Below are 17276 nucleotides of genomic sequence, written 5' to 3'. Positions count from 1 at the left end.
ACTTCCCCCATTCCCCCAGCTAGCATCAATCACATGGTTTTATATATATGTTGGAAGTTCACCAACATGTATGATATAAGTTTTTGTACCTGAATCAATTTGTTTTGACACAGTTGATTAAGTTCAAAGCAAGAACATTTACATGCAAAAAACATATTTTTGTGAAAAAACATACTTTCCACAGCACCAGCACCAACTTCTCCTTCATGGCAAGGGATGTGTTCCGTTGCCTAGATACAGGGGGTGTCTCACATGACCCGATGTCCCACATTACCCTGCTCTCCCCTACAATGGTCAATCAAACTTTATAAATGAGTAACTCACACAAAAGACAAAAAACACCAAGTTAATGAGGCATGAGCTAGCCATTTATTGTTATTGAGGAAGTTAACATGGTTAACTGCATTGAAAGTCATACAATAAACCTCTTAAGCTTTGTGAGAGGTCCCTCTCTGTGTCAGAGAGAAAGCTGTAGGAATATACATACAGTATATCTTATTGGCAAGTAGATATGTTTTAGTAAGTACATTCTCCTCTACCTGGTACTCATGTACAATATACATGTTAAAAAATATAGTTTGTTTGCATCGCAATCACCATTTTTCCTTTTTTGTTTAGGATGTTCAGGATGAAAGAATTCACATTTAAGTGTTACAGGTTCTTGAATGGCGGTGGTAACTAAAGAGCACTGTTTTTTTTGTAATACCTATCACATACACATATGCATATGCATAGAAGGCACATCTATGCATCTTAATTGCTTACATGATAAATGGAAAGCAGTTTTATCATCTGCAGGGAAAAGAAAGTAGAACTTATGGCTGATAAGGAAGCCACATTCTCACAGCACATTCGCACATCCCTGCACACACTCACACACACACCACAGGACAAGAAACACCACAACATGCACTCCACTAAACATTAGACAAACTCATCCATTCGACGATAAAACTGCATACAGAAAACCCCACCACACTGCAGCTCTCATTAACTCAGTCAGTGGATGGCGTTCGCCCGGGGGAAGTTTCAAAGAACACTTGCTATGAAGCAGCAGATGAATGTTATAAGCAGAGTCCTCTGGTGGGGGGTGGGAGCAGCCCGGGAGAAAAGAAAACACTGATTTCATGAGTTTTTATGTTACACAAAGAGGCTTTTCAATCCTGGATCAGTGGTGGTTAAGAACTGTCCCTCAGAGGCAAAGAGAAGAGCCGCCGCTTCCCTTTTCTCTAACTGAGAGATTCTGAGTCAGCACTGTTACAGTAAGTCCAATCACAAGACTGCAGTTTCTCAAGGCGGGTGATGGTGAGCCAATGTGCAGAAGCCGGGAAGGCTTGACAGATGAAAATACTTAGGCCACATGTTTGAAATGAGTAAGTGTGAGTGTGTTTCTCACTAGAATACAAAATATGCAACATCCCCCAATACTGAAACCGATTGAGTAGTTAAAAGAACAGTTAACATCTTGGGAAATATGCTTTCTTGTGTGAAGTTAAGACAGGAAGCTTGATTCCACTCTCATGTCTGTACATATGAGGCCAGTACTGACAGGCAATCGGCTGAGCTAAGCTAGGAGACAGCTAGCCAAGCTTCATCTCTATGGAGACGCCTGAACCACAATTATTGAGCCTAGCAGGTTCTGATGGGTGGATTTGGTCCCAATCTGTGTTCTTCTTTATGCTAAGCTAATCAGCCGCTGGGTGTGGCTTAATGGTTAGCATGCACACTTGAGTGGTTACGACCTTCTATTTACCAGCCCACTCTAAAGCTCATCGATAAACACATGATGGTTTGTTTGTTAATTCCCTGTTTTATTTACAAAGAGATCCTAGAGTCTGTCTCTGTTAGACTTTTCATCAGTCTCTATGCTAATTCTCTAAACTGCTGGCTGGCTTCATATGTAGCGTACGAACATGAGAGCGGTGTCCATCTTCTCATCTGACTTAGGAAAGTGGGATGAGTGAAATTCCCAGAAATATTAGACAATTCATTTAAATGGTTAACAGGACACAAGAAAATACTCTCCTCTTGAAAAACTGTATACTTGTGGGTGTGGGTGTGTTCACGTACATGTGTGTCTGTGTAACTACTGAATACAGCTGACTAGAACAGGCCCAACATTCTATGACCACAACCGTGGCCGTCTATGCTGCCAAGGCTGAGAGATGTGTGATTGCTTTTTAAAATAGTTACTCTTACACTTAAGTTCATGTAGTGCTCAAAATAGGCAATGGTACACAAAAGGCATTTTTCTTTTAAAAAAGAAGAAAGAATGAAAAAAATAATATGCACTTAAAAAAAAAAGAAGAAACTTAAGGTTTTCTTTTTGGCAGTCGTGCGTCTGTAGTGATGCCTGCAACAGAGATACACAACAGACTCCCCTGAAATCTTGACATGCCACTCACTGACTTTGACATAGAAGTGCAGGCATGAAAGGGGGAGGGCAAAAATCGAATATGGACACCCCCCTCCCTTGCGAAACTCCTGTATTAACCGCAGATTAGATCATAAATAAATCCAACCGTGAATCAAGGCTTGACTGTAACTGTTAAGCTGCTAAATAAAAGGTGCAGCATTAAGGACATTAGGCTTGAGCTCAGGAATGGTTAACTAACAGACACGGTGTATCCCAACAAAAGCATATTACACCCATGTGAAGTAGAAAAAGAAAAAAAAGTTAATTAATTCTCTGAACAGCCTGAATTTCTCTTCAAGGCGGTTCTGGCACACACACAAAAAAACCCATGTTTAGAAGTCAGTGAATTATGAATCAACAGATCAACTGTAAATATGATATTACACTACAATGTTGCCATTACTTCTTCATTCAGAAACATTGCTCTATATAAACACAGTGAAAACTGGAAAATAGTCACTGGAAGTTTTGCCCCAGTTTTGTCTCCCACTGCTTCAAAGGCGCATCAGGCCAGATAGAGAAATGTAAATCAAATAATTTGTGGTTTTGTTACAGGTCTTATTGAGGAAACTCCTCACTTCCATTGACACAACACAATCTTATCTTTCTTTTGGTTAATAAAAAAAAAACAAACATAGAAAAATGAGAGCAGAGCAAAGATTAGCTAGGTTATTCCCTCTGAGGAGAGTGCTCACTGTGTGCAGCCCTTGTTGAGGGGAGACTTTACAAAGGCTAAACTCAGACTGTGGTTTAGTGGGGATTTAGTGTTTTAGGCTTCTCAAAGGCTCCTCTGATGATCACAGTGGTTTAGAATTCAACTAGAGGGCAATTGTTCATGGAAGATGAGCGAGAACAGGAGGACCCTGGAGTCTGGTCTCTCTCATTGTGTGTGAGTGTGTGTTTGTGTGTGTGTGAGTGTGTGCGCGCGTTTCCATGGTTCCATGTCATTACGGTCAAGTCTCAGGCGTCAAGGTGTGGCTGGCGAATAAACTGTCAGGTATCAAGATCCTGAAGGGGACAGAAACAAATTGAACATGACTTTAATTCCAGGAAGAATGCTTGACTAATACTTTATTGACATGACCTGCAGAGAGACCTGCGTCATATATTTGCCATGACATCTTTTGTTTAGCCCAATAAGCTGAAATACACTGATGAAAAATGTTCTAACATTTAAAACTGTATGGCAAAAATATTGTCTGTGTTTTCAGTTGTCGATAATGACATTACTGGACAGAAGGCTTTTAATTTGTAAAGGACACGGGTGATGGGAGACACGTGTGAAACCCAGCCAAGGGGAGAGAGAGGGAACGTTGACACAAAGGAAGCAGTGTCAGAGATGTTGATTTTACTTGCTGATATTAAGTTAGATTAAGTTTTCATAAAGTATTGATTTTCACTCTGCCCAGCATCATTGTGCACACACCTCCCAGGTACAAAAACAACTTTATAGGTGAATTGGCCATCTGGCATATCTACTCCTGTTATTCAGGACATTATGCTGAATTTATCACGTGAGCAGTAGATTAGAGGTAGTACATCCCCTTCATTCTTTTTACACAGCAACTGTCTGCTTGAATTTGAAAAGTTGCTTTTGCAAAATTATAGTTCTATACAATAAGCACCACGTTGCCGTATTTACCTGGAACTGAAAGAGCACTGGGGTCAAAGGTGAATCTCATCTGTAGCTCTTCTGCTGCTGCATCAGGCCCACGTTCTCATAGACTCTGGAGCTGTCCTCCCTCATCCTGGCAACAGATGCACACACTCAGGTAAGAAAGTACCGACTAGACTTCCTTAACAAGGAAACCCTAAAAGCTTTAAAGAATTTCACAGGAAACAAAAAACTCTAAGAGCCTCCTAACAGCAGCCTCTAAGCAGCAGCATTACTTACTCTGTGCAGGTGGGAGTAGGAATAGGAGTGCAAGGAGGCAAAGGACTCTGCTCTCCCCCAGTCAGGTCAGACATGGAGTACTTAATGTTAGTGTACTCACGCCCTTTAATCTTACTTTTCTGCAGAGGGGAGAACAGGGTAAGGTTAGAGACCGGAGCAGAAACAAATCCAGACTAAAAAACGTAAAGGGTTGTCCACTGCTCACCTGTTCTTCCTCTATGCGTCTCTGCAATGTTTCTATGTAATGCTGTACAGCCATGTAGATGAATCTGTACTGGGCCTCGGTCTGCACCATCCCAGAGCGCTGAGAACGAACCATCTGGATGGACTTTGGCACGTCGATGTCGCAGTCGACCCCTGCAGCGTAAAAAAACAACAACATTTGACTCTGACACATCCCTAGCACAACATGACAGAAGTAAGTGGGTCAGACAGACAATATTCACACTCATGCTGTGTGTGATCCTGTTTGCCCCAAGTCACACAATTAATGATAACTCTGCACGCAACATGATTCCAGTCACATCTGCAAATATCAAATAATGATATAAAAGAAACCACAAATATGTGGCTCTAATCTATTTTTTATATTAACAGGCATTAAGAAGAGCCTGCTTTGGTTTGATTTCCCTGTTTTTGTAACTAAATACCTGAGTGTTCTTAACTGCCAAATATCTTAAGTATTCCTCATAATCATAATCCAGTGATTCCTGTTTAAGTCTATTGTATTGTTTTGTTCTGTTCATGCTTTACACTGCTCTTCACATTTACGCTCTGTGCCTGCTTTACTTGTACACCTGTACAATCTAAATCAATTCAATGCAACAGCTATGCATTAGCTTTACACAGTTTGTAATATTCAAATATTGCCGAAATTTCAAAAAAATGAAAGGTACTGCTATAAATACATTTCAGTAACAGACCTTCACTTATGACCTCAATGGTAAAACAATATTGAATAAATACATTTATAACAGTGTCCAAAACAAAGGACAGTTGTGTTAATTTACACTGTACTACAGTGCGTGTATGTGCCTAAGTGTAAACGGAACTGTGTTAAATCGCTGTATTGACACATGAAAAGCACACTCACCTTTTTCTCTGATCACATCTATAAGGATGTCAATCACTATAAACGTTCCTGTCCGCCCGATCCCTGCACTGCAGAACACAAGACAAAGTATTTGTCTCCTCTATTCTATACATTTGTGTCTGTTAGAGAAGATTTAAGGCGTGTTCAAGTATGTGACATGCTTGTGTACCTGCAGTGTACCGCTATAGGCCCAGCGTCCGGTATGCTCTCCTGTTTCAGGTTGACTTCCTCTAAGAAGTCCAGTACGCCACCCGGGTCAGTGGGGACGCCGTGGTCCGGCCAGGCCTTGAAGTGGTACTGCCAAACTGTACGTTCTGTGTTTCCCTAAATACACACACAGGAAGATTTCAATTTCAAGTATTTTGACACAAGGCTTAAGCACAGTCCAATTATAATCGAGGTCTGTCATCGTCACTGAACAGACTTTGAAGTAGCATCATCATTGGGTATTTTGTCTGGTGATATTGGGTATTTTTCTTATTCTTAAGAAATCCCATGAAAAGACAAAACCAACAATTATACATAAACATAAAAAGACCAGAAAGAAATCTGATCCCACTGAGCTCCATTGTCAAACAATTTAATAAAAACATCGGTGAGTCACAGTGTTGTTCATGTAACTTCATCATCATCATCCACACACACTTAATTTGACTCAACTAAACAGAAAACCTTGGGTGTAATTAAAATAAAAACTTTAAAGCATCCATCAGTGTCGTCAAACAAAACTGCAACAATTATGCCTTCATAGAATCTGACTTTGTTTCTTAGAAGCGCCTCAAAACACCCATTAGAAAATATGTTTTCTACACTCAAATATTCATATCAGTATCATATTACCACTTTAACCACAATTTACTGTATGAAAGGTGCTGGGGAAATAAAGTTTATCATTATGATTATGGTGATAACTATACTTGCTTAAACATATACACCCACACAAACTTACCTGTCCGACTTTGGACAGTTTCAGCTCTCTTAAGGTGTAGTCGTGTGCAGTCGTCTCTCTGACGTTGCGAACGCGCATGGCGCCGTACTCCTTCAGAGCCGACACGTCTGGCCAGTACTTCACACACTTGCTCTGTTGAGACACAATAACATTCAATTTGTCACGTTTCCTGTGATGCTACGTCTAATGAGTACAGGAGGAACGATACTAATTAAACATCAACAAAATAATAAATCTGTCACGATTCAGAATATTGATTAATTGTCTGTATTATTTAATTCGGCCCCAAAGAGCTTGGCATCTCATTCGCTGGTTTGTATTCCTGACATTGTTTGAGCCACCTTCGCTTGGTATATGTATTTACAGAGGTGTAGTCCCTCTTGCAGCTCTGGGCAGAGCTCACTCAGCGGGCCTGCAGGGGCGGCTAGCAGGTGACAAGCGAGTTTACAGTGTTAGCGTGTCTGAAAGACCAAAAATATATGTGTCCACCTAGGTGTCATGTTTACACTACAGCTGATAAGAGTCGGAGTCACTTCTCTTTACAAACGAGAGGAGGGACAATGGTTTCTAACATTACATGCACACCTGTCTTGACCAGAAATAAAATACAAGAGATTGAGCAACGAGAGATGTGTGGGTCACAACACAGTAATAAGTCTACCGCGTCTTTACAGAGAAAAATATTGTTGGCTAATATATTCATGCAAAAAATATATATGGTATTATACACAACCTTGTAAGTGTATCCACATTAAATCACAGTGCAGCTAGGGCTGGGCAATATGGGATAAAAAATTAGTACGAAAAAAATGTCATATCAGTCGATATCGGTATATATCACATTATCAATCAAAATCAGCTCCACTGCACTGAGTCGCATTACCCTGCTGGACAACAACTGATTCTACTCCTCTGCTGTTTTCTAATCACCCGCACGTAGAACTGTTCTTCATAAAAACATGATGATTCATATTTATGTTCCTGGATAAACGGGAATCTGCAATAATTAAGTTAAGACCCAACGTTGCTTCTAGGGCTGCTCGATTATGGAAGAAAAAGGAAGTAGCGTAATTATTCAGCGGTGGAAAACGTTAAAACCATGAAAGTTGCAGGAAAAACCCAAATCTTTATATCCATGTCACTGCAGCGATACAGAGTCGTCCACCATTCTGCAGGAGTCCAAACGTTACAATGTGTGCTGCTGCTGCTCTGCCCTGTGTGCACCTACCCTGACACGGCTGTAACTCTTTTACCGCCACATGATTGGTTCGCTGCTGCGCTATGCTCATTACCGTTGGTTGTTTGTGTTGTATGTGAAAACATGGATCGACATTACATCGACCATGTCTTGAATTTCTATTGAGGAAAAGTCATCTAGCGATAATTATCCTTATCGTTTTATCGGCCAGCCGTAAATGCAGCCCTCACTGATGCTGCTCACCTTTCCTCTCTCCACCTCTTTGGTGGTCATGACGATGACTCGAGAGTTCTCCTGGAACACCATCCTCCAGAAGTCACTGATTGTGCTCTGCAGACAGCCCTGAGTGGCGATGTAGCTCTTCTTCAGCTTGGTGCTGTTACACTTTGGGTCCAGCTCCGGCTGCACACATATGCCGAAACACACAGGCACACACGCACACGCACACACACACACACACACACACACACACACACACACACACACACACACACACACACACACACACACACACACACACACACACACACACACACACACACACACGCACGCACGCACAGTCAGACAACAGTCAGACAACAGTCAGACAACAGTCAGCTGAGTATTCAGCATAAAAAAGAAAAATACATTCCAGAGTTCAAAAAAGAACATAATGTGACTGACCACACATGCAGGCCAACTAAAGATTGAATCTGAATAATATAATTCTACATCAAGTCATTTACATTATCATGTACAGAAGAAACGTATGTGTGTGTGTATGTGTGTGTGTGTATTTGAATCCCCTGAGGATGTGAGGAAGTGAGTTTACCATGACAGCGGATACTACCATGATGATATTGGCGTTGATGTAGTCTGAGCCTGGCTCATTTAGGTCCCCATCATTCAGCACCACACGTGTGTGGTCAACTGGAAACAGAAGGAACAACAGTCAACAAAACCCCCTCATGTGATCCCATCTCTGTTAAACTGAGAGGTTGTTCTAGTGAAAGAGCAGAGAGCGTTTCTCACATGGCAGAATGTTCTTGTATCTGTTCTTGTTTTTGTTCTCTGCTCTCTGGCCCTCTTTGCGACTGTAGAGCAGCTTGCACTCTTGTTGCTGCAAGGTCTGGATCGAAAAAAGTCACATTTCAAAGTGTCATCTCCAGCCAAGTCTAAAGAACATCTTTAAATCACACCGCTTGATATACTGCCAGCTACTTAGCATTCACATGTAAAGATGGTAAGTAGCTGGCAGTGTCTGGTCATGAATGTTTAAATCTGGGGGGTTGTTGTGCTGGGCATCCTATTTACAAACTACACTCCAAATCTGCAAATGTTTTCTGACATATCCGCCAACGCCAACATTGGGAAAAAAAAATTATATTCAATGTCCCGGTAATTCATTAAAGACACATCATAGAATCCCGGGAATTCAGAGACTAGTAGTAGTAAACAACTCTGTGTTTATGTTTCCACTAGACTGGCTCTTACCTGAATGTTGCTCACAACTCAACAATGACAATTCGCTTTTATGCTTTCAGTTCAAAGTTGTGCTGTTCTCAAAGTGTTACCGAAAGATTTGATCTTGTTGACTTTTACATAAGAATGACTTGAGCTTATTCGGGGGTTAAAAATGTCTATCACATTTATGTATCGAGGGGCATGTCTTGAAGGAGCATGTCTGTATGTTATTTTCTGTTTCGTGGGGAAATTCACATAGACAAAAGAAAAAGATTATTATATAGTATAGTATATTTTGGACTTGTAATGTAAATAATCAAAGACAGACCCGCTCACCTCAAATTCTTCCCAGAAGCCCTGTTTGACCTTGTCTGTGGCCTCAGCTAGTTTGCTCAACTCCCTTACTCGACTTTCAATCTCTGCTGCGTTAATACGAGTCGTGTTCAGGGGCTGCAGAGGAGAACATGAGTCAGGACAGAAATTACAATCAGGAAACGACAGACTGTGAGTCAGCTTTATATCACAATATTGAGGACACATACAAAATGAGATGGAGATGTACCTGTTTTAGCTGAAGCACGGTGCCCAGAGTTTCTACCATGGGGTTCTTTTTGTAGTGCTCCACCAAGTCGGTGAGGGAGTCAAACTTCTCGCCTCCACCCACGTCATACTTGAGGTCATGCTGAACAAAAAGCCACGGACACTTTATTGTAAAGTCTTGGATCAATGTGTGCATGTGTGTGTCTGATAACCACTAAAACTAAACTCGATGTCCTGGTTGTTCCGGGCAGTGTAACCCTGATGTCCTGACTGGGTGTGTCCCGTGTTGGTTGGAGCAGATTTACTACGTCCGCACGGTGCGCAGTGTCCGAAGTGTTTAAAATATGTGCCGATAATCTCTCAAGCGAATCAACAAACACAGAGTAAGCGTGGGGGGAGGACACTCACACAGGACACTGACTCAGTAACAGCAAACCGGACCTTTAATGCATGTTTTTCCTGATCCTGAAGAAGCTGTGGTTATTGTTATGCAGCGGCGGGACATCGCTTAAAACATGAACATAGCGGTAAACATGAATCGAATATGTCTCTGCATCGATGCAGAGTCGTCCACGTCAGGATAGCGATGCATACAAAAAAATCATAATAATTGCCCAACCTCTAATGATAACACACTGAATTTGAAAAGCATGCATACTGAACCACTAAAAAACATCTGGATCGCTGAAGGGATAAAAGGACATAATCTTAACATCTGTACCTGTCAGAATCAGACCTCCACAAAAAGTGTTAATGTCTTGAATTAGCTGGACATTACTGTACAACTGCATGCATCACAGTAACATTGACATATTGTAGGCAGGCAGGGACAGACAGAGGAGATGACGAGTGTGTTCACCTGGCAGCGGATCATGACATGAGTGACTTTGGGTTTGCTGTCACTGCTGTCCGTCTTATCATCTCCTGTACGAACTGACAGGACAAAGTCCCCTGGATGGCTCTGGCTCTCTCTCACAAGGAAGCTGCCGTTCTTCCCTTTCTCCGTCAGCAGCTTCTCAGCCTCCCTGCCCGACAAGTGCCCGTGGAACCATCTGGCAAAAAACACATGTTCCAACTGGATTCAACTCACTGAAGAACAATTCACATCAGAAAAAGGGAAACATCTGCTTCCACTGATGATTGGGATAAAGTTGTACCATAATGTCATCATTCTCTTTATTGACACAAGTGTTTATTGTTTGCAAGCAATGTTAATCACGGGCAAAACAAACAGTAACTCTCAGGATCCATTTCCTGTGAAAGTACGCAGATAAGTGTCATTACAAACTTTTTGCTTTGTTTTTACGTTCACCTTCATCCTCAGATCTACTTCAACAAAAACGTAACTAACAGCACAAAAATCTATTTGCGTGACAGTTTAACAAAGCAACAGCCAACCACCACTAAGCAGCTGAACATTAAACAATTCCTCATTCAACATAAACCTAACAAGCAACAATTCTGACAATTGTTGAGTATCTTTTCGAAGCGAAACGGGCATGTTTAGAGTTATCACTGCACTCGTTAATTGAAAAAAGAGAAAGATAATTTGATTATCTGATCCAGTTGTTAAATGCATTTTCATCTTAATTGTGCATATGTAATGTGGGAGAATTTTTGAGAATAAAACTCCATTGAAAAAGTAAGAAGGAAGCTCCTCTACAGGTTGGCTAACATGTAGAGGAGTTGAGTAGGTCGGCCAGGCTTTGGGTGTTTGTTTAAAGAATAGTATTATGGGTCAGGTGGGTGTGGCCATTAACAAAACCTGACCCATATTAGCATTAATCATATTAGTGTTTGTACCTTATAAATCAGTAAGATAAGTCATTCAAACATTTCAATAATCATTTTGGGGAACACTTCGTCTCCCCATGTCTGTTATTAGGAGCCGATGGCCACCCAACCATGACATATTGATGGAAACACTGATTTCATCTCAAGGGAATGTAAAATGTGGTCATGTTTTTTTATGGGCACATGTTTTTCTTAATTAACCCAACAACTGGATTTAAGACTGCAGATATTTTATGAAGCGAAAAGACAAAGTGGATGAATGAAATGGAAACAGTGTGCCACAGTGTATAACCACCACGCAGCCAGTTCCTCTTTCTTAGCATGGAAAAATCTATTTCCACAGTAATTCTCTGTAATGCTATTTGGTATATGAGATGAGGAACTTAAATAAACCCATATCTAGCACCACAGTTTTTCCAGCTGTTATTTTAATTTACATAATGCAATGTCTCAGTCTTTCAGAAATGTACGCAGACAAACAAGTGCAACACACTAGGGCTGAACGATTAATTGTTTTTGCGATAAAATCGCGATTTGATAAAATGCGATTTTCTAATCGCAGCGTGCGCGATTAGAACGTGCGAAAGAGAGTAGGGCTCTGGGCTGCTGTCCTCACCCGCAGCAAGAGTGCCGCGGGACCACAAAACTCCTCTGATCCAGAAGATAGCAGCAAGCCTGCATCACCTACAGGGTTCTAAAGTCTTCGGCCGACGTGGAGGACTCACAGAGCGAACTCATGCCGCTGCTGACCGCGGTGCGGGCGGCGGACCTGAAAATCACTCCGCGGAAAAGCAAGCCGTGCTCCGGGGCGGCGGGGCTCCAGAGACCCCCGGTGCACATCTGCGAGACGGAGGTGTTCAGCATGGGGGTGTTCCTGCTGAGGCCCGGCGCCTCCATACCGCTGCACGACCACCCGGACATGAACGGGGATCTACGGAGCTGCTGATCCGCACGCTGCCCTTCCAGCGAATCCAGCTGGCCCGCCGCATCCGCGGACACAGAGCTTAAACTGCTGCTGCTCCACTGACTATAACAACGCCGCTTTCCAACACTTATAAAAATGAATTCAATGTGGAAGTAATCCAAGTATTCAGAATACGTTACTCAAATTGGTTGGGCATGTATTCTGTAACGGAATACGTTTTCAAAGTATCCTTCCCAACACTGGAAATGTTACTGACTTGGGAGCAGTAAGACACCTACAATAAAAAAAAAAAGTGCAATCCTTGTGTTTATACTTACAATGACTTTGATTAAATTACTTAAATGCACACTGATTTGTTTTTCTTGTTGCTGTAATGAGCAGTTAAATAAAAATGTGGGAAAGAATATTGTACAGTAAATGTATCTAATATTGTGTTGGTCATATTTAAATCATTCATTATGTTTTTTTTGGGAGAAAAAAATCGCATATTAAATCGCAATCGCAATTTTGGAGGAAAAAATTGCAATTAGATTATTTCCGCAAATCGTTCAGCCCTACCACACACACTTGGGATGTTGGGATGGGCGTTATATCACGATTAACTTTCTGTCATTCATGATTAATGAACGATTATTTAACGTATAAATGTCTAAAACCGGAATTTTGGACACTTTAACCCTGATGTTCTGCCTGGCAAGGCCACTTGACAAATTCAAATCCCAAAATGATTCCCAATGGAACTGGTGATGTCTCGACAGTTATCAAGCCCACATTCAAGCACAAACCTGAAACATTCAACGTTACCACTCACCTCTCTGAGGTGGGATCAGCACAGTTGAGCGGATACTTGAGCTCAATAACATCTCCATTCTTCTCCTTCAATTGACCATGATGTTCCATGTAATACTGCACCAGCTCTGCAAGGGTGGCAAACTTCTCTCCGCCATAGAGGTCATAGTAGTCTCCTGTGTTTTGGATCTTAATGTGGGTGACAGCTCCATTTCGCCTGCAAGAGATCAGTCATTTAGAGAAATGTGAGCATCCATGACAGGAACATTATCGTCTTCATCATCATCATCATCATCATGACACCAACAAACTGTGACATGAAACTAATGTTTCTCTAAAAAAATCCCTGGTCACAGTTTAGCCCGTTGTAATGCATGCTTCTGTTTAATTCCAAATATATCAAAGCTACACAATCATATTTTTACAGACAATTACTACTTGGGTACTACTTAGGGTTTAATTTTGAATCTATTATTTGATTAATTGAACACTCCTTTGGAACTAATACAATTTTCATTCAAACATTGACTCGCTCCAGCTCATCAGTTTTGTTGATTAGAACCACAACAATTTGCTTATACACAGAAAAGTTATCAAATCAACATTGAAGTTGTTTTAATAAGCAAAATGCCAACCATTCACTGGTCCCTTATTCCACAGTGTGAGCTTCTTCTTCTTTAATCACTTTAAACATATTTAGACAATTGCTGAGACAGAACAAGTGATAAGATCACTCACATGATTAGCTGAAAAATAACCTGAAGATGAATCATTATCGGCAGCCCTGAACTGAACATCTCATCACTAATCTGAAGCGAGTCTATCTGTGGAAATGTCTCTGTTTCCACAAGAGGAGACTTGTTTTGTTTCCATAGGAAGTAAATATGGCAGGAGATGAGAGGCCGCGCAGCAAAAATATGACTTTTACAAAATAACTTTGGCTACATCAGCTTAACGGACTTAATGATACATTATCTAAAAAATGTATGACTCGACAGGGCCCGAGATAAAACTGCAAACTTTTGGCAAAGGTTTATCACCCTTCTTTGGATATTGCTGCCTTCCCACCATCCTTTAACAAAGTTTATATTTAAGTTTATGTTGCAGTTTTGGAGGAGGGGCCTTTATTTTATAACTAATACTATGTTTCCTCCCATATCACATCAGATACTTTAATCATTGTTCTGTTCGGATGGTGTACGGTGGGTTTACAGCACATTTACAACCTTCATTTGGTTGTTACCTGAGAGCAGTGTCTCTATTAAAGAGCTGTTGACCAGTTTGGAAGCAGGGTCAAATGAACTCAAAAATGACACAAATAACTATAAAAAAACGTCCAATACCAGCAACTACCCAAAAGCATTCTTGCATGTACAGCTACTAGACTAGAGAAGAGGACAGTACTCTAAAAATGAGAGAACGCTAATGTAAAAACATCAAGCTGAATAGTCTTGTCTGAGGCTCAGGAAGATTGGTATTTCATATCAATGTCAATCCTCATACAAAGTAGTAGCGAGCACAAGAAGGTTTATTTGGAAACTTCAAGTGCTTCAATATTTCATGTGGGTTTAATGCTTGAGTGTTAATGCCATCACTTACCGTACTGAGAGGGTGAAGTCTCCTGGATTACTCTTGCTGGGTCTGGCTAAAAAGCTCCCGTCTACTCCTCGAGTCAGAAGGAGGTTTTCAGCCTCCACACCTGTGATGTTGGGGTGAAACCACCTGACAGGAAGAAAACAATGGTCAGGCCCATAATCACTTCATTGTGCACTATATATACTTTCCAAAATTTTAATTAAGACTCCCCATAGTGCAACTTTTCATGGCATGTACGATACTGTTGTCAAACAAACTTACAATGAAGCTCATTATATAGATGCCAAAACCGTTCTTGCACCTTAACAATACCTTTTTACTTTATTTCACTTTGTTATTTCCAGAAGAAAGAATGTCTTACAGACAGATTAAGCACAGATAACACACAGATCTGAAACTACAACCTGGAAGAACACTATAAACACGAGATGAAATAGCCAAAACCAATGCTAACGCCCTTCAAACACTTGTCAATTCTGCATGAAACTTTTGTGTTTTGGTCATTGTTGGATTATTGGATGTGTGACCTTCAGTGTACATGATGGTCGACACGGTTTAACACAAGAAAGGTGTTTTCACTTTAATCTGCAGAATCTGTCCGAATCTCTGTGCTCACCAGGAATCTGTGTTCAGATCAAGTATCTACAAACATGATCAGTGTTATCATGACCGGCCAGGAGGTCATGTGTCCGCTTGATGTTAAATCAAGAATTTCTTACCAAAAAACAGAATCTTTATAAAGGGTTATTCACAGTAGGTTATTATGTGATGTCCTGAAACATGTCTGGCAGGGGGTATCTAACATTTAACCAAACTGTTGCATGTTAATACATGCAGTGTCTCCCTGTTTCTTCATATCTTACTGCTGCCCTTTCTGCCTGCTCCTCCTATATCACTAACTTGTACATGTCTGACAGGCCTGGATGTTGCTCCTCCTCACCCTGACCCTTCTTACGTTCAAAGTTAGCTCACTTTCTTTCCAGATCCGGGTCTCTATGAACATATGCTGTGTGTACCTGATGTCTTTAGGCCGGTCTGTGTAGGTACGTGTGCAGAAACAACTGATTTCACTTTTGGGGGTTTTAACAGCAGCTCACATCACAACAGACCCGAGTTGCTTAAGATAACAACAGTTGTGGTCGGTTTTCAGAGGCTAGATCCTGAAGGCAGCTAGTTTAAACTAGGCCCACTACTAACTAACATCTGGGGGACGGTAACCAGAGCAGACCAGTATGATTGATGGCAGAGTTTCTACACATCTCAAGACTTGGCTCCAAGTTGCCGGTGTGTGCTACACGAAGCGCTCCTTTGCTAGCTTCTCCCCTGCCATCCCTTTTCTCTCCAGACCCTTCCGCCCAGCCGGACCCCGTTCACCGACATGTCCACTACCCAACCGCGGAGAGGAGTTGAAGCTAGCTCCGCTAACATATTCCTCCAGACGCTGTTTTCCAGACTCACCTCCGAGATGTCATTTTTGTTCCTCCCTCACTTCCTCGCTGGCAGTTAGCGGTAGCTTCGACTCGGTGGCTAACGTGTCCGACCGTCTCTGCTCGGTTCAGGGCGTCCAGCGCTACAACGGTTCACACCCGCTCACACCGGGCACCGGAGTCCGAGCATCCGAACGCTGAGATCCAAGCGAGCGGCCGTTTAGAAACATAAGACAAGTCTTCAGGCCTCGGACACTTCACAGAGAGTCGATTACTGGACGTCACCAAACATGCGACAGAATCAAAGAGTGTGCGGATTTGCTCACCCCGTACGTCCGTTCGCCGCGGCCAAGTCGCCCGCGTCGTGCGAAGCCGCAGAGCTCGACCTACTCCGGCGTGTAGCGTGGAGTAAATCAAGGAGACCCGTCACTTTCCCTCGGTGCATGCGCATTACAACTATTTATTAATATAGCGATATTTTAAAAAGGACACGCAAGTGCACAGATAACACCCGATCACCTATAACAGATATTTAACATTGCCCTATTAACACGTTATCAGTCATGTTGTTAGTTTATCTAGGAATGTTCTGATATTTAAGGAAAATGTTCTTACATTTAACTCTCATTTACTGACCCAATATGAAGAAAATATTACCTTAAAGTTCCAGTGTGTAAAATTTAGGTGAATAATCTAGTGTCAGACACCGAATATAAAATAATCAAGGTCATGTTTTCATTAAATTGTTGTTTCCTCTACTCTAGAATGGACCCTTTATAATTAAATACTTTATACAGGAGGAGCAGGTGCCATGACAACCTCCAGCTCCAAGTCAAATACTTTCAGAATGTGACCCCCTTAGAATGTCTGATGACTTAAAGACATTTTAAATATTATTGGGAAAGACTGTGAGCATTTGTTATTCTTCACACATACAAACGTACGCACATCATCCTGTGGCGCACTTTATCCTTAGGCGCACATCATCCTGCTGCGCACTTCATCCTGCTGCGCACATCATCTTGTGGCTCAAATCATCCTGGGGTGTACATCGTGCTGAGGAGCACATCCTCCTGTTGCGCACTTCATCCTGTTGCGCACATCATCCTGCAGCGCACATCATCCTGTGGCTCACATCCTCCTGTGGCGCACTTCATCCTGTTGCGCACTTCATCATTGGATGCACAGCGCACATCATCCTGCAGCGCTCAT

At 41.7% G+C, this 17276-nt stretch overlaps 1 protein-coding gene across 1 annotated transcript; it reads right to left on the bottom strand.

Annotated features, from left to right (window-relative positions):
• Window positions 1-346: 346 nt before the first annotated feature.
• Window positions 347-16355, bottom strand: ptpn11a (protein tyrosine phosphatase non-receptor type 11a). Its single transcript, XM_062412539.1, has 16 exons — window positions 16096-16355; window positions 14641-14763; window positions 13064-13258; window positions 10393-10585; window positions 9556-9675; window positions 9330-9443; window positions 8562-8658; window positions 8362-8459; window positions 7794-7952; window positions 6353-6484; window positions 5573-5727; window positions 5404-5471; window positions 4516-4667; window positions 4311-4429; window positions 4059-4164; window positions 347-3424 (listed from the first exon to the last, which is right to left on the bottom strand). Exons 1-15 carry the CDS (start codon window positions 16107-16109, stop codon window positions 4095-4097), a joined length of 1809 nt encoding a protein of 602 aa, XP_062268523.1. The 5' UTR covers window positions 16110-16355; the 3' UTR covers window positions 347-3424; window positions 4059-4094.
• Between the last annotated feature and the right edge of the window lie 921 nt (window positions 16356-17276).

Source organism: Platichthys flesus, chromosome 19 (genome assembly GCF_949316205.1).
Source record: "Platichthys flesus chromosome 19, fPlaFle2.1, whole genome shotgun sequence".
Lineage (NCBI taxonomy): Eukaryota > Metazoa > Chordata > Actinopteri > Pleuronectiformes > Pleuronectidae > Platichthys > Platichthys flesus.
The sequence above is the reverse complement of the archived record's forward strand: the minus strand, read 5'-3'. Positions and strand labels throughout refer to the sequence as shown.

Bases quoted from the DNA above. Each gene is read 5' to 3' on its own strand.
- ptpn11a (XM_062412539.1), bottom strand. The intron at 6,485-7,793 runs GTGAGCAGCATC...GTGTCTCAACAG, and splicing joins AAGAGGTGGAGAGAGGAAAG to AGCAAGTGTGTGAAGTACTG. The intron at 5,472-5,572 runs GTACACAAGCAT...TGTGTTCTGCAG, and splicing joins CCTATAGCGGTACACTGCAG to TGCAGGGATCGGGCGGACAG.